The following is a 22,187-nucleotide window of genomic DNA, read 5'->3' as shown; positions in this document are numbered from 1 at the left end:
AGCCACGGGGACAGAGTATTGCCATATGTCTGCAGAGGAGAGGAGATAGCTGGAAACTGAGCCAGTGTTCATGGACAGGTACCATGTGAGGTGAATTACTCAAAACTTTTTATAGAAAACTTTGTGAAACGACTCTCATTCATTAGAGTAGTGACCATTTGATGCTGTCATTAATTGATGTTGCTAATGCAGGCATTTCAGTATTAGCAGCCAAAGTGGCATGTCATTAGCACTGATCACTTTAAACCACTGGAGTTGGAAATAAATAGTAGAGGCAATGTGGAGAGTGTGGCCTGTGAAAACATGCTACAGAGAATCGTGGGGTGTTTTGCTGCTCTTGCTTCCTTACCTCTGGCCGAACAGTTAAGGCAGCGTTAAATGCATCAATTGCTCTATTAAATTCTCCACTCAAGTGGAACAGAACCCCCAGCCCTGTCTGTAGATCAGGGTCGATCATATCTCCATTTTGGTGGGCAGCTTCCAGATACAGTTCTTTCACTCCTTCCAGAACGGAGCTACCAAGAGAAAAAAATTAGATTTGCAATTCAAATAGCCTGGGCATAAATGATTTACTATTAAATCTCTTGACACTATTTCAAGAAGTCTCTCTTCATACAGATTGGAAAATTTTGCTTAAAATATCTTTGCTTAATGGGAGAACTATGAATACTGAATATTAAAAAATAGATGATTTTCATGAAATATTTTGTCACGCACAGATTCAGACTGTTCTAAGTAAGGTCTTCACAAAGACAATTCAGCTGACCCTACAAGTACCAAAGTGAAAAGCCCCACAGCTGCTTCTCAAGGCCTTCATGAGAAACAACTTAACATCAGGATTTACTGTGATAGAGCATACAATTCCTAGAAGAAAGGACTTTCATTTTTCCTCATTCCTAATCCGTTGGCTTTCTAAAATTTGAAGCATCACTTCAGGTGAATTATATGTCTAAAGCATTTGGCTTTCACATATGGGACTCAGATAAATGTTTGCAAGTGCCCACTAGGTGGGTCATGCGTCCAAAGATTGGATCTGGTCTCAGCATAACTATTTCTAATCAGCACTGCTCTGCTAGCAGAATGCGGTCCTCTAAACCCCTCGGGAGCGCGTGGTGGCGGGATCTGAGGCTGATTAGTTACCCTTAAGGTGATGAATTCTGTATATGGGTGGTTCACTGCTCTCTGTAATACAGTGGAAAGGATACCTATCAACCGGGGACTTGGACAACCGTCGGGTGAGACCCGGAGATCCTTTCTTGCTCTTCACAAGGTATTTGTACTTTGGATTTTGCTTAATCCAGTTCTTGAGAGCGTCACAAGCATCCTGCTGATGGCCAGTGTTGGTGTAACTCACAGCCAGAGCCATCAGCGCTTTCAAATTGTTAGGCTGTAATTCCAAGCACCTGAAAGAAGGCAAAAACAGACTCAAACAGGAGAAACAGGAATCAACTTCAGATTCTTTTGAGCCAACATCTAGCAGTTCTACAGAAAATGTGAAGATTTTGTTAATTAAAGATCACAGAAGGATTGTTAAGTTTGTTTATGTCAAGTCCCTGCAAAGCACCCTGTTTGTCCATATGAGAATTGTGACCTAAGCTTAGTTTTGAAAATGTTACACCTAATCCTGATGATTGCCAGGTTTGGTAACTTTAATAAATGTCTTTAAAACTACAGGAGCTGTGCCTAATTCCTGCACAAAATTTATTAGTAGTTAATCTAGGGAGTTATAGGGGATATCATTTTTTAAAAATATTTCTGTTTTACTACTTATATATTAAATGCCCTTATCCCCAAAGAAAACTGACTTGAACCACATTTGGACATCCTAAAGTGAAAGATTGTACAATGTTTGCAAAGGAGAGGGAAAGGTCTGTGTTTCCAGACTACTGGGGTACTGAAGGAGGCGAGGACTGCTCAGCCTCATTCCATTCTACAGCCCCCTAGCAGGGGCTTTCTGAATTTTGAAGTGCATGCAAATCATCTGGGGACCATGCAAAATTCAGATTCTGGTTCAGTAGTCCTGAGGGAGGGTCTGAAGTTGTGCAGGTCTGACAACCTCCCACATAATGGTGACCTGGTTGTTCCAGGATAAGACTGCAGTAGCAAGCCCTCGGCAGTACCTAACACCTCAGTGCAGGTCCCAGCCTCCCAGAAACTATCCGACAGGGCAGAGAAGTTCTTGACTCTGAATGTACATTGGAAACACTTGGGGGGGGGGGATTTTTCATCTACTAACTCTTGGCCACCAGCTCCAGTCAATGAAATCATAATCTCTGCTGCTATGTGCTTAGGCATCTTCTTTTTTCATTTTTTAAAATTCTACTGCGATTTTTAATGCAGGATTAAGAACCACTGGCCCAGAGAGTTCCAGACTTGAAGACAGGAGCTGAGGGTATAAGTTATGACTTTGTTACATACTATTTGTTTGACTTTGACCTTTCCTGTTCCCAAATTCTCTCTGTATGAAAAGATTCTCAAGGCACCAGGAGCCATTATACCACCAGATACCAATGGAATCTTGAAATCTAGGATTCTAGGATTGCAAAGCTCTAGAATTATGAGGATATAGAATTCTTACATTCTAAGTTGCAAAACTCTAGGATTTATACAACACACACACACACACAGAGATACATATATGGAACATATGCATTATACACACACACACACACACACATACACCCATACCCACATATACTTTTCCTACAGAACTGCATTAAAAGTGCTTACAGGAAAGAGGGAGGGAAAATAGAGGTATATTTGGTAGAGGCTGTTTTCCAAGGTTTAATAGGGACTCTAATCAAGTAAGGTGTGCTGCTACACCTACCCACTGTTTCCACCTCCCCACCCCAAAGTAGTCGAACTTTTAGTCAGTATTTTGAGTACACTTTTCTTTAAGGAAACTTTCAGGGGCTGCAGAAAACTAAAAAGCTAGTAAGAATTCATTATAGCCATTTTAACTGTTGTTAATGTAGGCTTCCTTTGGTGGTAGTAAACATTAATTCATTTGCATTCAGCAAACTCTGCTTTAGGAACATTATTTTATCATAAGTTCTTATTTTCCAGAGTTAAGGGTGAGCAATAGATATCAGCCATCTCAGTGCTTATTCTGGCTGAACTGTCTCTTTCTTTTTTTTAAATAAGAATTTTATTTATTTGAAAGTGGGAGAGAGAGAGAGAGAGAGAGTCCTTCCACCTCACTCCTTAAATGCCTGGCTGAAGCCAGGAGCCAGAAACTCCACTTTGGACACTCACTGGGTCCTTGCCAAGGATCCTGGTTTTCTCATTGTGAATTGTATATAGTAACCTACCAGGGTTAGTATATCAAGTGATATAACATACACGAAAACACCTCATAAAACACAGCATTTACAAATCTAAGATGACAACTGTGACGTTATTTTGGGGGAGTGGACTGTAGTTTTATATTAATGTAATGATTGTTTTCTGTAATGATTTCTATATCTTTAAAAAATTCCAATATTTTAGTCCAGAATTTCAGGTCAAAGTTAAATTTCATTTCACCCTAGTCATTTTGACAGGAGCACAGGTACCTGGGCTGTCTTCTATTGCCTTACTAGGTACATTAGAAGGGAGCTAGATTGGAAGCAGAATATATGGGACTTGAATCAGCTCTCTGATATGGGATGACAGCATTGCAGGTGGTGGCTTAACCTGCTGTAGGTTAACTCTAGCCTCTTGGCCAAAATCTTTACATTGTACTTCAATAAGGGTCAAAAGACAAATTTAAAACACAGCACATCCATTAACAAGTATCCACCAGGCCCAAGATTTTGCACTTAGCTTCATCTACCTCTGGAGGGCGACAATGGCTGCTTGTTCATTTTCATTCTCTGCTTGGGTTATCCCCAGGAACTGCCATGCCTATGAAAACAACTGATGTTAGTACTACAAGACAAAGCAGGATTACTGAAGGGCTTTAGGTGGTGTGTTTACCTGTGACAGATTCCCCAAGAAGAGCAGCCTGACTCAGAGGTGAGAACTACAAAAAGGGAAAAGACTACATGCATTGCTCCCTTCAAACTCTCTTATGGCATATAAGTCAAGATTCTCCATCATTATTTCCAAACTCTTTCAGTATTTTTCTTTCCTGTAATCAAGTACTATGGAAACCTCTGAATTACTGAGATGTCATGACATTAGGTCTCTTAAAATCTAAATCTAAATAACAAATATACAACTGTGAGGAAAAGGGGTAGAAACATAACTCCAAAATGTAGCTGAATAAAGTTTACAATGGACATCTTAGGATGTACAACATGAAATTAGCTTGTAGAGATGAAAATCTAGCAGTTATTAGAAAAGGTCACCAAAAATTTAGGAACCAAGAAAAGCAAAACTCTCCACAGTGAGTTCACTCCTCTAATGTAATCACAGTTAAAATGTGTAAAGCACATATAAAATATAATCAAAATGTATATGTAATTTTATAGTCTTCACTTATATTTTATATTGTGTATTAAGCACTTTTTTTCAAATTAAAACATCCTTATCTTTTTAAATTGAAATTTTGTTGGATTGATATCCTGTGACTTAACTAATTTCCATATTGTGCTAAGGTTGTTTCCTATCCTTTGCTATTGTAAAAACTATGAAGAACACCTTCAAGCAGATAACCGTTTTTAATATCTAGAATGGAACTTTTTAATATGGCATAATTCTGTCTATACACTTAGGAGAGCAATATGACTTACACCATTAGAAAAGTAATATACATGGGAAAAACCTCATTATAAGAAAGTGTTTCACAAAGTTCTGGAAGAGTGGAATTAAAAGATGACATGAATTTTCCATGAACTTTTTGAAGCCCCCTTGAACACACCATCCTCAAATTTGCTAAGGGTAGGGATGTACTACTGTCTTAGGAATTTCAAAATGTTTGGGGCGGGTAGGATTCTCCTATTCTAGAAATCAAAGTTACAGGCATTTTAAAACAAAGCTATAGGAAGGCACACAGAGTCATTAAAGTTGTATTAGCTTTTCCCCTCCTGGGTTATTATTATGCATACAATATTGACTCATAAAATACTGATCATTTCCTCCCGGAATATCAGGTTCTTTTTAATCTTTCAAGCACACATAGGGCAGCCTTTCTTTTGATTTCACCTTCCACGTAGCTTAGAGTCCTGCTTAGGAAAAGCCTGAAGAGACGCTCTTTCTTCAGGGGCTTCTTTCCAGCCCTAGGCCACGGTGTCATCTTCACTACCCACAGAGCATTCATTATCTTGTCCTGGGGGTCTCTATGGATTCAGGAGTCCTGGGCCCTTGCCTGGGGTCCATTAGTTACCAAGGACTCTGATTTTCTCAGTTATGAATCAGGGATAGTAATGTATACTTTACCCTCCCAGGGTTAAGGTATCAAGTGATGCAATATACATGAAAACATTTCATAAAACACAAATCCAAGATGACAGCTGTGACATTATTTTAGGGGGAGTGGACTGTAGTTTTATATTAATGTAATTATTTTTTTCTATACCTATTTATATATCTTTTAAAAATTCCAACATTTTAGTTCAGAATTTCAGGTCAAAGTTCAATTTCATTTCACCCTAGTCATTTTGACAGACAAGACATTAGGGCTTTAACTAGTAATTAATTTACTTACGATTCATATGCAAACTCAATAAACCAATAACAATGAAGCCTAACTGTTGATGTGCCGGACACTGAGCTGAGCACTTTATTTGTCTGAACTAATTTATCCTCACAACACCCAATGAGATTGTTACCAATTCCGATTTCCACTTTGCAGATGAGGAACAAACATGAAGAGTTTCAGTGATTTGTCCCAGGTTACACTGCTAATGGGCAGGACAGGGATTTTAGTCTACTCAGGATAGCAGAGCCTAGAAGTGTAATTAACCCCTGGTCTACATTGTCTTCTCAGGATCATTTATACCTGTCCCTAAAATTTCTGCAGGTTCCTCTGGGAATATCCCATATTGGATGATTCCTTAAGATTGCAAACAAGAAGCCTTTACACCCTTGCCACTATCTTATTACAGGCCTGCAGAGGTTTGGAAATTGAATAGACTCAGACAGAGCTACAGAACCTCTTTGGGAGCCTTGAACACCTCCGCCTCCAGTCACCCTTTCTATCTCAAGAAAGAGATTTTTCTAAGGTGCAATCTGACCGGACGCCTCTCTTGACAACAATCTCTGTGTGATTTCTCATGACCTTCAGATGGCATGCAACTCTTGCCTATTTCTTCTCATCTCCCTCTACTGCTCTGCTTTCTACCTGACAGGTGGCTTCCTGCCCCTTTGCCTACCCATGCACCATTCTCTCTTAACAACCCAGCTCTCCTGTTATCTTTGATCTTCCCCACTGCAAAACTCAGCTTTGGACTCACAGCACAGAAGACTGGGTTAGGCGTCCTTCTTTCTGCTCTGCTGGTATCCAGTGCATCCTGGGACATGGCATTTATTACATTTCATTGACTTGGCTACCTTTTCCCCCAGACAGACCATAAATGTGTCTTTTCAACTGTTATATTTTCCCAGCTTCTCAATATCTTAAGCCAGGACCTGGCACAATATTTTGGGATACGGTGTATGCTCAGGAAATGTTGAGTGAGTAAACCGAGGATGATTCTTGGTGTGACCTGAGACCAGACAAAGCTACACGTTGCCCCCGAAAGCAACTTGCTAGCTTTCAGGTTGGCAGTTTTGATTTTTCATTTCCTGCCCTCAACCTTTATCTTTGGACCCTGCAGGCACTGTAGGTAAGAGACTTCCTTAGAAAACAAGTGACTATGTATAACTTTCAAACAAGTATACTAAGCCCAGTGAACTCCTTTGGGAGCCTTTTCACCGTGAAAAGGCTTCCCAGCACAAGCCTGGCCCACCGAGTCTCCCTCATTGGCACACGCAGCAGGTAGAAGGGGGATGGCACCTCAGCATCTCCAGGGTCCTGCAGAATTGCTGCCTCCATGAACAGGATGGTGACTGGCAGGTCTCCTTCCTTTAGTCTCTTCAGACCTTCTTCAAAAGCTCCCGGCCAGTCCTTGAAGGGGTTCTCAGTGTGAAAGTAATATCCCTGCAACACAGAGCGGGGGCTTACACAACCCACTGCTTCATCTCGCCTTTCTCACCTTCAGTAAGTTCTCTTCAACTTTTAACTCACTTATTTAATGATTTTATGCAATTTAAACTTAAATGAGTACTTTTCCTTTTAAAAAAATTATTAGTTTCTTTTTTTTAAAAAGATTTTTATTTATTTATTTGACAGGTAGAGTTACAGACAGTGAGAGAGAGAGACAGAGAGAAAGATCTTCCTTCCATTGGTTCAGCCCCCAAATGGACGCCACGGCCGGAGCTACGCTGATCCAAAGCCAGGAGCCAGGAGCTTCTCTCCTGGTCTCCCACGTGGGTGCAGGCGCCCAAGCACTTGGGCCATCCTCCACTGCCTTCCCGGGCCACAGCAGAGAGCTGGACTGGAAGAGGAACAACCGGGACTAGAACCCAGCGCCCATATGGGATGCTGGCACTGCAGGCAGAGGATTAATCTAGTGCGCCACCGCACCGGCCCCCAAAATTACTAGTTTCTAATTATGAATGTAGTAAATTTTAATGGTATAAATTTTATTACCTTGTATAAATTTTTAAAATGTTTTTAAAAGATTTTATTTATTTATTTGATAAGTAGAGTCACAGACAGTGAGGGAGAAAGACAGAGAGAAAGGTCTTCCCTTCGCTGGTTCACTCCCCAAATGGCCACAACAGCTGGAGCTGTGTTGATCTGAAGCCAGGAGCCAGGAATCAGGAGCCTCCTCCAGGTCTCCCATGTGGGTGCAGGGCCCAAGGACTTGGGCCATTCTCCATTGCTTTCCCAGGCCATAGCAGGGAGCTGGATTGGAAGAGGAGCAGCCGGGACTAGAACCGGCATCCATATGGGATGCTGGCGCCGCAGGAGGAGGATTAACCTACTGTGCCACAGCGCTGGCCCCCAACCTTGTATAAATTCTAGATGATACCAAATACTACAAAGAAAACCACAAAAAACTACTCATAATGCCACACCTAATTATAACCACTGTTAATAATTTGGAATCTGTTTTCCCACTTTCCTACTTTCTTTATTCTTTTCATTTTAACCATTTCCCCCTAATATTTTGAAAATACTGACTCTTTATAGAAATATTTTTGTAAAGTGCTGCCTACCTACTCCCCAGAAATATACCACCTACTGTACGTGGGTACTTCGGTAAGTTTGTGGAAAAATGGAATTAAAAGATGTTTATTTTAATGTAAAACATTGAAATCATGCACAGTTTTTTCATAATATGCATTTTCCATGAAACTTCTGAAATCCCCTTGTTCATCTTTTTATTATTATGCTCTTTGGAGAACTACCAACCATTGCAGAACCACTGGGACTTCCTGCATAACACGGCCGATTGCTCACTGCACTGGACCTTTTCTGGGGCTCCTATCAGGGGAGACTCGTTGAGAAATCCCCTCAGGACTTGACCTGGCAGTGGGAGCAGCGCCTTTTCCATTAAGTTTCTTTGAGGCTGTGCAATGATGGCCTGTGAAATAGCAGCTGTAAACCCCATTCCTTCCTTGCCACTGACATCACTTCTGTTGCTAACACACAGACAGGACTCACATGACTGGCATTGTGGGATAAGCCCCATTCTTGTTCCAACCCTAAATGCCAGTTCAGCAACTGGCCAGCAGTCAGGATCCAAGCTGCAGTTGGCTGCCAAACTATCTGAATGCTGATAAAAATAAGAGTGTTTCCTTCCAGCTTGGCTGCCTCCACACATTGGATTATTCTGTTTCCATGTATTAGTATTTCCTCTAGGTCAGATTGACATTAAGTTGTGTTTTCAATTTTCGGATTTTTGACAAAGTAGTTATTGACTATAAAATGTGATCTGAAGAGGTTGAGAAAATAGGTGAGCTTTTGTAAGAACAGATTCTTACCTTCTCACTGGCTGAGATTGTCACTTGAGTCTGGGATTCTTGGTTCTCAGATATCCAGTTTCTCCTGGCCATTTCTTCCCATTCTGCTTGCATCTTATCCCAAAACTCTGTATCTGACTAGGAGACAGGAAAAGTGAAGAGAGGTGAGTTTAAGAATATGCTACGTCATGTGGTTCATTCCCAGAGAAATATTTTTCCTTGCAGATCAAAAAGTGAGTGCAGAGGAGAAGGGAAATGTCCAGAGTGGCCACATCCAGGGATACTCATGGGTGAAGAGCTTCTGGAGGGTACAGAGTGCTCAAGGTGTTGAAGTGGACTGGTCCTGACTTTCTCACATTGGAAAGTAACTACTATGGAAGACTCAGGATCACATGTACAATTCAGCTAAAAATCCACTATAGAAGCTCCTAGACTTATGATGGCATTATGTACTCAGAAACCCATCGACAACTGACGATGTAAGTTGGAAATGCATTTAATACACCTACCCTACCAAGCATTGCAGTTTAGCAACACAGGGCACAAGGATATCGGTTGCTTCTCTTTCAGATCAAGGACTGATTGGGAGCTGAGGCTTCTGCTTGCTGCCCAGTATCATAAGACAGCCTTGTATCTCCTATCACTAATCTGAGAACAAAGCAAAACTCAGAATTTGAAGCACTGTTCCCACTAAATGAGTATTTTCATGGCACCACCCCAAAGTTGAAAATTTGTTAAGTAAAACCACCTTGAATAGGGCACCATCTGAATAGGGCAGTTTCAAGTGTGGGCCCCAGGCATACATTGGGAAGGGTGCTCCTAGGGAATGAGGAATGAACACGACTGCTTTGAGACTGTCTGGGCAGTGATCTGGAAAGCCAGTCAGCTATGGAAAGGGAAAGTAACATCAGTTGATCCTGCTCTCTGTGCCAAACACTGTGCTAGGAGAAAGCAGACCCAAAGAGTTATCATGTCAAAGCCAGGATTCACAGGATCCACACTGAACAGCTTATGGCAACTTTGACCTCTTGGTGCTAAAAAATTAAGAACCCTGGCTCTGGGTGTGAACTTGACTGATTCCTCTCCAGGACCTTTTTTTTTTTTTTTTTTTTTTTTTTTTTTTTTTTTTGACAGGCAGAGTGGACAGTGAGAGAGAGAGAGACAGAGAGAAAGGTCTTCCTTTGCCGTTGGTTCACCCTCCAATGGCCGCCGCGGCCAGCGCGATGCGGCCGGCGCACCGCGCTGATCCGATGGCAGGAGCCAGGAGCCAGGTGCTTTTCCTGGTCTCCCATGGGGTGCAGGGCCCAAGCACCTGGGCCATCCTCCACTGCACTCCCGGGCCACCGCAGAGGGCTGGCCTGGAAGAGGGGCAACCGGGACAGAATCCGGCGCCCCGACCGGGACTAGAACCCGGTGTGCCGGCGCCGCTAGGCGGAGGATTAGCCTAGTGAGCCGCGGCGCCGGCCTCTCCAAGACCTTTTCTATGGCAGAATGATCTTTTGAAAGCTATGACTTTGTGGCCCCTCCCCCATTACATCATCTATAAGGGAAACAGGCTATTTTTTTACTTCCTGGGAGGTACATGTTTCTAGACTGAAGCAGAATTCCACAAGAGCTGTCCCTGGTTCCTTTTCAGTTAGGCCTGAAGAGAGTATGTTAGGTGGCCCAGAGGGGGAAAGTAGGAATGAGTGTTTATAGAATTTAAGAGAGCTAGGGAACAGTGCCACGGATAGGGAAAGAGATGGAGGGTGGTGGGGTCTGCTGAGTGGTACTTATAGGTGGTTCCCAGGCCAGCTGGCCTGGCCTCAGAGAAGGATGGTTGATGGGGGGGCATAGCTGTGGAGGGGCAATTTGGGACCCCCACATGGCAGGGAAATAGAAACTGAATTCCAGTGAACCACTTTGGCTTGGATGGCAGTTAGCAGTGGCAGTGCAGACAAGAGGGTCGACTCTGCCCTTGTTTTCCAGCGCTCTGTGAGTCTCCTAGAGTCCATGCCGCAGTCTAAGTTACCTACCAGTTTGCGGAGAGTTATGTTTGGAAACAACTTTATTAGTATTTTTTAAAGAAAAAGCAACAACAACAAAAAAGAGATATCCCTTGCATATCTGTATCTAGGACTGGGTTTCACACTTTTAACTTGGGAATCTCTATTTCTGTGATTCAAAGTCCTGTGACAACCCTATCAATGTGACCTTTTAATCCTCCTGGTCTGCTCTAGGATGGATGACCTGAAGCAAGAACTCTGCCTTCCAGATTGCTCTGAATGATAACCATGACCTATCTTTCATGGATACCAATGTGCAGTGAGTATGAACCACGCTGGGGTGATTAATCCCAAGCTGCTAAATAAATAGTCAGTCTCCATCTCCTCCTTTCCTATGCCCAGAATGTTCACTGCTAGCCTTGAAGTAGGTTCTGTCCCTTTGGTGGGAGCCTTCCCTCCATGAAGGCTCAGGGTAGCAAAGGCCTTGACAACTTGTAACTGAGACGCTGGAAACACAGGAATGACTGATGGCAGTCCCGTGAAGGTCAGCAATAAAATCCCAGATTTCTTTTTGCATGAATCTTGCTAGTACAATGTCAAATTGTGCAGACAGAATGATCTCAAATATATAAATGCAATGGCTAGATAAAAGATGCGGAGACAACACTCTCCCGTGTTAATAGCACTCTGAAGAGATGAAAGGAGCTGATGGGAGATGTTTTTCTTGGTTCTTTTAACTTTTCATGCTTTCTGATTATTCTATAACTTCTTAAAGTTGGGAGTACAACTTACCTGCCTTAGACATGAAGAAAAATCTATTTGGGGAACTTTACATTGTTTATTAATTTCCTATATCCCCCCTGGGGGATGTAGAGGCAGAGGACTTTGCATACTTCCTAAGGCAGATCCTTTCCCCTGTTAGGAATCCTTGAAATTCAGGGCAGGTGTTTGGCATAAGGGTTAAGACTCAGCTTGAGACACTGGCATCCCATATCAGTTCAAGTTCAGGGTCCACTTCTGATTTCGGCTTGCAGCACAGTTTAAAGCCTATTGTATGGGGCCAGCACTGTGGTGTGCTACCATCTGCAGTGCTGGCATCCCCATATGGGCACCAATTCAGGCTCCACTTCCCATCCAGCTCTCTGCTACGGCCTGGGAAAGCAGTAGAAGATGGTCCAAGTCCTTCGGTCCCTGAACCCACATGGGAGACCTGGAGGAAGCTCCTGGCTCCTGGCTTGGGATTGGCGGAGCTCCGGCCATTGTGGCCATCTGCAGGGTGAACCAGTGGGTGGAAGACCTATCTCTCTCTCTCTCTCTCTATCTATCTCTACCTCTGCCTCTCTGTAACTCTGCCTTTCAAATAAATAAATTAATCTTCAAAAGTTATGCCTTCTGAATGAAAGAATGAAAAGTATTTATATTGTACACACCTGAGTTATAAAAGATTATGTCTTCTTACCTAAGGTTTCAGATTGGAGCAGTGGCTGGAAAACAGAGCCTCAGCTGAGGTATGGCTGCTGGGCTCCCATTAAATGAGATACCCTAGGAATCACTGTTACTACTCAAATAAGTTACTGCTGACTAATTAAAGTGCATGGCACAGCATTCATTTAATTACAGAAGACTACTTTTAGCATAATCAATTTTCATCCAGTCTCAGAATCTAGATTTCCTTCAGGTAGCTGCAATTAACACTGTGTTTTTTTTCTATTTTAAATCAATTTTAGAGAACCTTGAAAACACACTTGAATTTTAAACATTAAAGACATGACTGAGGGGTTTTTATTTTTTAATGATTTTCCAATTTTCCTGGGATTTTGGTAGATTATTTTTATACTCAGCATGTAACAAGCTTAGGTGTTACATCAGAAATGAGTGATTGCTTACAATTCTTTTCCATTTTTCAGAACAGCTTGTAGGTAACAATAGCATATACTCATAAAAACATGAAGTACACAGTATGAAGGTTGAGGGAGAAGGTTTCTTTCCTGGGTTCAAGTTATCTGAGTCCCGTTTTGCTTACTTTTAAAATAAATAACATCTTTTTATTATGATGACCAAATGAGAAAATGTATCTACCAAACACATGGGGGATGCTCAGGAAGAACAGATGTTCTCACTGGTGTTTTTGTACCATTGAGAAAAACATGAAGAATGAACATAAGGTTACCCAGAATCCTAAAGGTCAAATGTACATGCTGTGAATATCCTGGTGTTTTAATTTGCTGTCAATACATTTTCTTCTAGAAACTCTCCCTGTCTTCATTTACATTTTTCCTTACACCTAATTATTCAAAAATAGGAGCAAGGTTAATAAAATTGTGTCAAAGCCTCTCCAAGTACTGTTATATGGCAACTAAAATGGTTTTATTAGAGGCTGGCATTGTGGCACAGTGGGTAAAGCTGATGTATGCAAGCATATGGGATAAACTCGATAAGGTTTGTGAGCTGGACGACCATGCCTTCACCACTCCCCTGTGTGATCTCATCCCCCTATCTGACCACACCTGTGTGCCGCCTGCCAATCAGGCTACATGACCACGCCCCTTTGGAAGTGGATAAAAGGCCTGAAACACGGTGGGCCTGGCCCTTTTCCCCTTTTGGCCTTTTTCACCATTATGCCCTTGTTGCCCCACCCTTTTGGGGCCTGTGGCCTTCGGGCTGCCCATGCTCTCTGCCTTGACTTTGTTGCCTGTGATAAGCTGCTAGCAACTGCTCTTAACCAAGCGCTAGCTGCACATGGCTCTTGACCTGCTAGTCTGCTTGGTATGGCCCCAACTTAATTTCCAGACTTTCCTTTCTCCCTTAAAGCCCTCACTCTCTTATGTATTTCTCTTACTGAATAAAAAGCTTAAAAACTTATCATGCTGCCTGGTCGATTTGAACCAGTATTCAGAATTCTTCTCAGAATACGTGGCAAGAACCCACAAAGCTTATTAATATGGGAAACGCTGATAAGAAAATCGGTACCAAAGCCACCACCTGTGACAGCAGCATCCTATACGGGCACTGGTTCATATCGTGGCTGCTCTACTTCTGATCCAGCTCCCTGCTAGTAGACTAGAAAAAGCAGTGGAAGATGGTTCAACTATTTGCACTCCTGCCACCCAAGTGGGAGACTCAGATGAAGGTCCTGGCTCCTGGCTTCAGCCTGGCCCAGCACTGGCCATTGTGGCCCTTTGGGAAGTGAACCAGCAGATGAAGATTTCTCTCTTCTCTCTCTCTCTCTCTCTCTCTCTCTCTCTCTCTCTCTCTCTCTGTAACTCTGACTTTCAAATAAATAAATCTTTAAAAAAACAGTATTTATGAAGAGTCCTTTATAACATAAAGTAGTCCTTGAGTTACAGTGGCTTTTGATAAATAGTTTGATGTCAATTATAGAAAAACAACACTGGGGAAAAGGTTGTAGAGAAATGCCCCAACAGCACTGCATTTAAGGGATGGGGACTTCCCTCGTACTCCTTGTACTTTACAGCATTTCCCAAAGGTTCCATTGTTAGGATGTGTTATTTTGGTGGGAAAGTAAGACTTGGTTAAAATGAGAAGCTTCCTTTCAATTTCAGTTCTTCCCTGATGTCTTTCTTAATGACCCCTTATTAGCTCAATTGCTGCCTTGGAATGCTTTCAACCCTGACATTCTGTACCAATGCTGTGGAAGAAGAGAGGTATGTAATGAGAGCTGCCATTATCCTGTGAACTTGGGCAAGTCATTTTAGCCCCTGGGTGCTTTATCGTTCCTCCCTTGTAAAGTGAGAAGACTGGGTTTCCTACCTCAAGATTCTTTTATTACTCAGATGGACTCAGATTAAAATAAGGGAGAGGGAAGATTTTAGCATAAGATCACTTTTTACAAGGGTGCCTCTTGCCTGTTCACTGAGTTTCGAAAATTGTAGTTCAAATTATTTCCTCCAAAGCATATTTGATGTTTAAAAATTTCTATGAAAGGCAGAGTGATGGAGAAAGAGGGATAGACAGAGAAAGAGATCTTCCATCTGCTAGTTCATTCCCCAAGAACCCAGGGTTCTGGAATTCCAACCGGGTCTCCCATGTGGGTCACAGGGGCCCAAGTATTAGGGTCATCATCTGCTGCTCTCCCAGGCTCATTAGCAGGGTGCTGAATCAGAAACAGAGCAGCCAGGACATGGACCAGTGCTCCCCTGTGGGATGCTGGTACTGCAGGTGGAGGCTTACCTTGCTGTGCCACAATGCCAGCTCCCATATTTGACATTATTTCCTTCACTTTTTTGATTATAATACTGGAAAATAAAATACTCCAAGAACAGTGCAAAATTAAATATTAGTTAAATTAAAATATAAAGAACAATTAAACAGCAATTAGTTTTAGAACAAGGGAATTTTTATGAAATGAAACATGTTATTAGTTTCAATTTGCCAGTTTAGTTTAGTTACCCTTGAGTTACAATAGAGGAAATTTTCGATTTTGTGTTCAGCCATAATTGTTTATTAGAAAGTTCCTGGGGTTTTGTTATAAAAGAATTGATCAATGTGAGATTACATGCCAATTCTGCCTGTGAGGAGTTTGCCTTTCTTTTTGCCTCTTTAGAGTTCTATTGATTAACTGTCATGGTATCAAAACTGAAAAAGAAAGAAAGAAAGAAAGAAAAGTCAACCAGTTCTGCATATGCAGAAGACAGTACCTCTGTTATATAGCAGGAATGAAAACCAGCACACAAGTTCCAGTAAAGTATTTACCACCACAAATATATTTTGTTGAAATAAATTATGTGCACATTAGTTTTGAGCCTCATTGTCCTTTGGGGCCTGTAGCCCAGGCTGGCCTGGAGTGGCCAGCTCGTGTTGGATCCTGAAAGATCCCATGTGGCTGTCCAAAGAACACATCCTATTTGGGGCTGCACCCTGACTGAGGATGGGTCAGAATGAGTTTGAGCTCTGTGTGCAGTCCTCAGTGGCCTGTGTAGTGACAATCATTGACAAACTGGAGTTTACTCAGTCAGGCAAGAGTGACCATGAGCAGGTGTAGTCCCGCTGACGAAGAATGAGTAGGGGAGCAATTTGCCTGCTGGAGCGAAGCTTGGAAGGGTGGTGAGAGCTGGGCACGCCAGCTCAGCCTGGTTTTTCAGACAGCAAAATCAGATGAATGAATGGCATTTCCAGGGGACAGATTTTTATCAAATGCAATACAAAACTTCCTTAAAATGGAATGGGCTCCCTCCTTCTCAGAAAGTTGGTTTACAATATCTTCAAACAGGGACGCAAGGAGCCATGTGAGGAGTGCTGGAAAGACCATTCCCAGATCAGATGGAAGCTTGATGGATCCTATGGGTCCTGACAACTCTTAGTATCTCTAGTTGCACGGTTATTAATGAACTGATTTACTGAATCATACAGGATGGCTCAAAATTAATAAATTTCCCACTGGATAAGAAATGGATGTGTCATGCATTTCCCTTTCTCCATCTAAACAGTAAAGAGAGGGAAACACATGGGCTTTGGCCTCAAGAGAATGGGATGGAACCCTGGCTATGCCCATGTCCTGTGACCTTAGGCAACTGGGTTCATCTCTCCAGTTATCTGTAAAATGCAAAAAATCTTCTCTTATGATCATAAGGATTAAGTGAAGCAATGTATATGAAGTGCTTAGAACTTGCAACATTTGAAGGCTAAGGAATCTGGCAGTCAATGGTATTTTATTAGTAGTAAATGAAAAAGAGTATGTCCCAGGATGGAGAGAGGAAACCATGAGATTCAGAGTGTTGAAAAAATAAGAATAGCGGCTCAATGGGCTAATCCCTCTGCCTAGCGGCGCCGGCACACCGGGTTCTAGTCCCGGTCGGGGCGCCAGATTCTGTCCCGGTTGCCTCTCTCCAGGCCAGCTCTCTGCTATGGCCAGGGAGTGCAATGGAGGATGGCCCAAGTGCTTGCGCCCTGCACCCCATGGGAGACCAGGAGAAGCACCTGGCTCCTGCCTTTGGATCAGCGCGGTGCGCCAGCCGCAGCGTGCCGGCCGCGGTGGCCATTGGAGGGTGAACCAACGGCAAAAAGGAAGACCTTTCTCTCTGTCTCTCTCACTGTCCACTCTGCCTGTAAAAAAAAAAAATAAGAATACTGTCACCAGTACCCAACACAGATTTTTCTGGTTGCCTCTGTGATGCACTTCTTTTTTTTAAATAGTTGGCTATGGTGGCAGATGTCGGCTGGTTCTTGGACAGCAAGCCTGAGGCTCTCACCAAACAATGCACCAACAGGGTCACTGCACAAACATGGGGAAGAAAAACTGGAAATGATGGGAGAGCAGGAGAGGGCACAGGAGGCTGAAGATAATGCAATACAAGGCTTGAGCAGGATGTTGGAAAGAAATCAGAACTATTTCTAATAGAGTCTAAGGTCATTCTCTTCTTTGCTTCCTCTTCTTCCTCACCTTGCAAGGGGATAAAGAGGCATGGAGATTAAAGGACAAACAGCAAAACCTATTGTCCAAATGGGAAGGGATCACTTTTCAAAGGCTTTCAGCATGCTCAGTAGCTAATGAATGCCTTTGCAGAATGGCATTGTGCATGATTACATCTTCGGTCTTGGCTCCAGTGGTGTCTGCATTCACACAACAGAACTGCTGCCGATGTGCACTGGGCTATGCCCAGGGTTTCCTGCTGCTTTGGGACTAAGGTTTTGTGGGGCTAATTTTTCAGAGGCTGGTTGTTTCCTGCAGGCCTCCTGGCTGCTGTCTGGGAAAGGAGGGCTACTTTACCACAGGCTTGAAGAGATGAGGAGACGGTGCTTGGGTTTGAGCCTCGTCTCAGGCTCCCTGTGATGACAAGTCACGTGACAAAGGAAGCCAGCATGTGGACAGTGAATTCCAGCAGTGTGACTCAGTTACAGAAGGGGTGTCTTTTCAAGAAAAAGCCACATGGAAATTCTCTATTTGTTTTTGAAAATAAGGTGTTAGACAAATCCACTAAATCCAGTGTTTGTCATTGTTCTTTGTATTATGGGACTATTAAGTAAAACAAGATAAAAACATCTAGATGTTGATGTTCCCCTCAAGAAGTTCACCCTCTGATGATGAAATAAAAATAGTGATAATTAGGGCCAGCACTGTGGCATAGTGGGTAAAGCAATTGCCTGCGACACCAGCATTCCATATAGGTGCCAGTTCGTGTCCCTGCTACTCCACTTCCAATCTAGCTCTATTCTAATGGCTGTGGAAGATGACCCAAGTGTTTGGGCCCCTGTTAGCCACACTGGAGACCCGGAAGAAGCTCCTGCTCCTTCAGCCTTGTCAGGCCCCGGCTGTTGCCACCTAGGGAGTGAATCAGTGGATGGAAGATCTCTCTTTCTCTGTCTCTCATTCTCTTTTTGTGTAACTCTGAATTTCAAATAAATAAATAAATCTTTAAAAAGTTGATAACTGTAATTCAGGATAGGGTGAAAAATATAATGTAAAAGAGATGAAATTGCTGCTCCATGTCACACTTTGAGTGGTAAATGACGGAGCCAGAATTCAAAATAGTTTATTCTTTTCTAGTTTGGCAGATTGTGTCTTCCCCAAAATGACTTCAGCAGCATTTCTTCACACTTTGCCACACCCCTGAAGAGCTGGAATCTGCTGCCCTGTCTTTGAGCACCTGCCCTGACAAACGGAACGCAGTGGGAGTGACCTGGTGTGACTTTTGAGGGTAGGCACAGAGGGTGATAGTCTTTGGTTGCCTCCTCCTCTTGCTTTGGGGAACTCTTCCTTGGAATCTAGCTACTATACTGTGTGGAAGCTCAAGCTCCAAACAAAGGCCTCCTGTAGGTGTGCTGGCTGTCAACCCCAGGTCATCTCAGGTGACCACCAGCATAACAGTCTGACGGGTGAGTGAACATCTCTTCAAGTGACTCCAGAGTGTCACCTTGACCCCAGGTTTCAAGCCACCCTGACATCTTATGGAACAACATGAGCCATCCTCTTTAAGCTCTTTCTGGAGTACATACTTTTAAGTAAAGTAAATATTGCTGTTAAAAGCAACAGGTGTTGGAGTACAGCAGCATCCCCTTATCCATGGGGCTATGTTCCAAGACCCCCAGTGGATGCCTGAAACCATGGATAGTACCAAAGCTCAAGATCTGCTGTGTTTTTTTCCTATAGTTACAAACCTACCATGTAAGTTTATGTTGTAAATGGGGTCCAACAAAGCCTTATCAACAATAACTCAGCACAAAATAGAATCATTATACTGCAACAAAAGTTTTGTAAATGTGGTCTCTGTCTCTTCAAAGAGCCAAGATGAATACTAACATTTTGGGGTCATGGTTGATTGCAAGTTACTGAAACAGGGGGATTGGTAATTTCTCCTGCCTCCATAGTAACTGAATGAATTATGACTACTGTACAGTCAGAGGACTGGAGCAGAAGAGGAAGACGGGACTTAGAGAAGGGACCCTATGACCGGGGGCCTTCCTGAGAGTCTGGCAGGCTAATGAAGTCTATGTGAGCATTTTCCAAAGGAGTCTTCTAGGAACAAAGAGTTCTTCGGTCAACTGAGTTTGAGATACTCTGGGTTGAGTTAGAGGCTGCCAGACTTGGCACAGCCTCTCCTTGACCAAATGCCAGTCAGTCTCCTCCAGCCCTCTTCTCAACTAAGTCTCAAACGTGGGCTTCCGTGTGTTTCAGAGTCCAGTTTCAACAAGAGTCCTCCTCAATCATTGCAGACAAAAGTCTCCATCTCTGTATCTGATCATCCTCATGTCTGATCAGGTTCCTCGTTCCCTGCCATCACCCAGGAGACACCTGCTCTCCCAGCCTTTCTTCAGCAAGACTCCCGTCAAGGCAGTTTAATCAGAATCCCTCTTATCCTGGACGTTTCCTTTGAGTCATTTCCACCCACTGACGCCCCCACCCTGCTTTTGGCAATCTGTCTGTATTTGTCTCTGCTATATTTGGAGCTGAGCCCAGCTCTACACTGAGGTCTTTTTTTTCCTATTGCAATAGTTCCTGAGTAAAATCTGTGTCCACTATTTTAACAACTCTCCAGCTCTGTTTTCTTTAGCAGCAATAGTCAAGAGTCACTTTTTCTCCATTCTCATCCTGGGTGCCAAATTTTACAAAGAAATCCAGATTTCAGAGGCCTGCGTTGTGGCATAGAAGGTTAAGCCTCTGCTTACAATACCGCCATCCCCTAGGAGTGCTGGATGGGGACACGGCTGCTCCAGTTCTGATCCAGCTCCCTGCTAATGAGCTTGGGAACGCAGTGGGAGATAGCCCAAGTACTTGGGCCCCTGCACCCACATGGGAGACTAGGAGGAAGCTCCAGGCCCCTGGCTTAGGTCTGGCCCTGGCCCAGATGTTGCAGCCATTTGGTGAGTGAACCAGCAGATGGAAGCTTTCTCTCTCTCTGTCTTTCCTCCTCTATTTGTAACTCTGTCTTTCAAATAAATAAAAAATAAATCTTTAAAAAATGCAGATTTCAGATATTTCATGAAGATCTGCTACCACATTTCTAGATACAGCAGCGTTTGTGGTACATGTGATCTCCACTTTATCCAATCACTACCAGGTCTTTATCTTTACCTGGCTTGGCCCTGACAGTAACAGAATTTGTAACTTCTCTACAGAAGTAAACAAGCTGCTCACTTGTGAATTCCCAGGACCTTAGCAAGGAACATGTAAGGGGTGGATGTATGCAGTAGTGCTAAGTATGTTTTGCCTTGAACCATGTGTGTATATGCATATGTGTGTGTGTGTGTGTGTGTGTATGTATGCTCTCGTGTGTGTGTGTGTGTGTGTATGTGTACAGGGTTCTATAGAATACGGCTTGGGAAATGCTGATACAGAGACCCAGGATGTGAGCATTTAAAATTTCACAAGAATAGAGAACTTGGTAGAATACATTTTGTGTATGCTGAAACCGGCTCACAGGGATAGGAGTTTACAACACTGTTTTTATGTGATTGTTTTCAGTGAAACATCTCCAATTAAGCAGCAGGTTTTCTCATCCTCACATCTGCTGTGTGAATCAGAATTCTTCAAGATTTTGTTGTTTTTATTGGTCCGGAAAGGGAAATGAAACCCAGAATGTGAAGGGAAGAATTAAAATAAATCTTTGTTTGTTTGAAAAGACAACTCAATTGAAATATTTATCTTTCCAATACTAACTAGTCACTCATAATGACCTTGAAACTAAATGTAATTATGTATAGAGAGTGGAAAAAGACCAGAGCAAACATAAAAAAGTGAAAACAGTTAATTTATCAGCGTGGTGGGATTTCTGGGTAGTTCCTGACCTTTCTCCCCCAATTTTTAGATTTGCCATATTGTTGCTTCTGAAATGACTCAAATAAGAGAAAATTTCTGATGGAGAAATTATTTTCTGTTGACCAGCAAATTTTAAGTTCTATGGTTGTTTCAGGACTTGCAAAACTAATAGCATCCAAATGTTGCCACGTATTGGGAATAGTGCTTAAAAGCAGGTTTTTGGAGTTAGACAAGGTTTGAATCCCAGCTCTGACATTTGAAAGCCCTGTGACCTTGAACAAATTACTGAATCTGTCCCAGTTTCCTCTCCTTAAAGTTGCCGGATGGGGCTGTTGTGAGCACTGAGTGAAATGATGAATATAAAACACTTGGCTTTGCCGGCACTGTGGTGTAGTGGATAAAGCTGCCGCCTGCAGCGCAGGCATCCCATATTGGGCGCCAGTTCGAGTCCTGGCTGCCCCACTTCTAATCCAGCTCTCGGCTATGTCCTGGGAAAGCAGTAGAAGATGACCCAAGTCCTTGGGCCCCTGCATCCTCATGGGAGACCTGGAAGAAGCTCCTGGCTCCTGGCTTTGGATTGGCACAGATCTGGCCATTGTGGCCAATTGGGGAGTGAACCAGCTGATGGAAGATCTCTCTCTCTTTCTCTGCCTCTCCTTCTCTCTCTGTGTAACTCTGCCTTTCAAATAAATACATAAATCTTTAAAAAACAACACTTGGCTTAGGGGTCAGCGTTGTGGTACAGTGGGTTAAGCTGTGGCTGCAATGCCAGCATCCTTAGAGTCCTGCCTGCTCTGCTTCAGATCCAGCTCTCTGCTAATGCTAAAACAGCTGAAGGCTGAAGATGGCCCAAGTACCTGGACACTTGCCACTCAATAGGAAACCTGGATATAGTTTTGGATTCCTGTCTTTGACCTGGCCCAGCTCTGGCTGTTGTGGCCCGTGGAAGATCTCTTTGTTTCTCTCCCTCGCTCTCTGTCATTCTGCCTTTCAAACACAAAATCAGAAAAACACTTGGCTTAGAAGGCAGAAAGTGCCACCTATGGGGAGCATTC

At 43.0% G+C, this 22,187-nt stretch overlaps 1 protein-coding gene across 29 annotated transcripts in view; it reads right to left on the bottom strand.

Annotated features, from left to right (window-relative positions):
* PEX5L (peroxisomal biogenesis factor 5 like) overlaps positions 1 to 22,187 on the bottom strand; it is a 264,996-nt gene that overhangs the window by 9,566 nt on the left and 233,243 nt on the right. For all 29 annotated transcript variants that reach the window (XM_051818811.3, XM_051818798.3, XM_051818799.3 and 26 more), the window contains 5 exons: positions 8,956 to 9,072; positions 6,920 to 7,063; positions 3,815 to 3,885; positions 1,206 to 1,403; positions 350 to 515 (listed from right to left, as the gene is read on the bottom strand). In XM_051818811.3, coding sequence (XP_051674771.1) covers positions 350 to 515; positions 1,206 to 1,403; positions 3,815 to 3,885; positions 6,920 to 7,063; positions 8,956 to 9,072 — 696 coding nt within the window. The remainder of the gene's footprint in view (positions 1 to 349; positions 516 to 1,205; positions 1,404 to 3,814; positions 3,886 to 6,919; positions 7,064 to 8,955; positions 9,073 to 22,187) is intronic.

Source organism: Oryctolagus cuniculus, chromosome 4 (assembly GCF_051225735.1).
Source record: "Oryctolagus cuniculus isolate XC-2025 breed Fujian yellow rabbit chromosome 4, ASM5122573v1, whole genome shotgun sequence".
Lineage (NCBI taxonomy): Eukaryota > Metazoa > Chordata > Mammalia > Lagomorpha > Leporidae > Oryctolagus > Oryctolagus cuniculus.
Note: the sequence above shows the minus strand (reverse complement) of the source record. Positions and strands in the feature narration are given on the sequence as shown.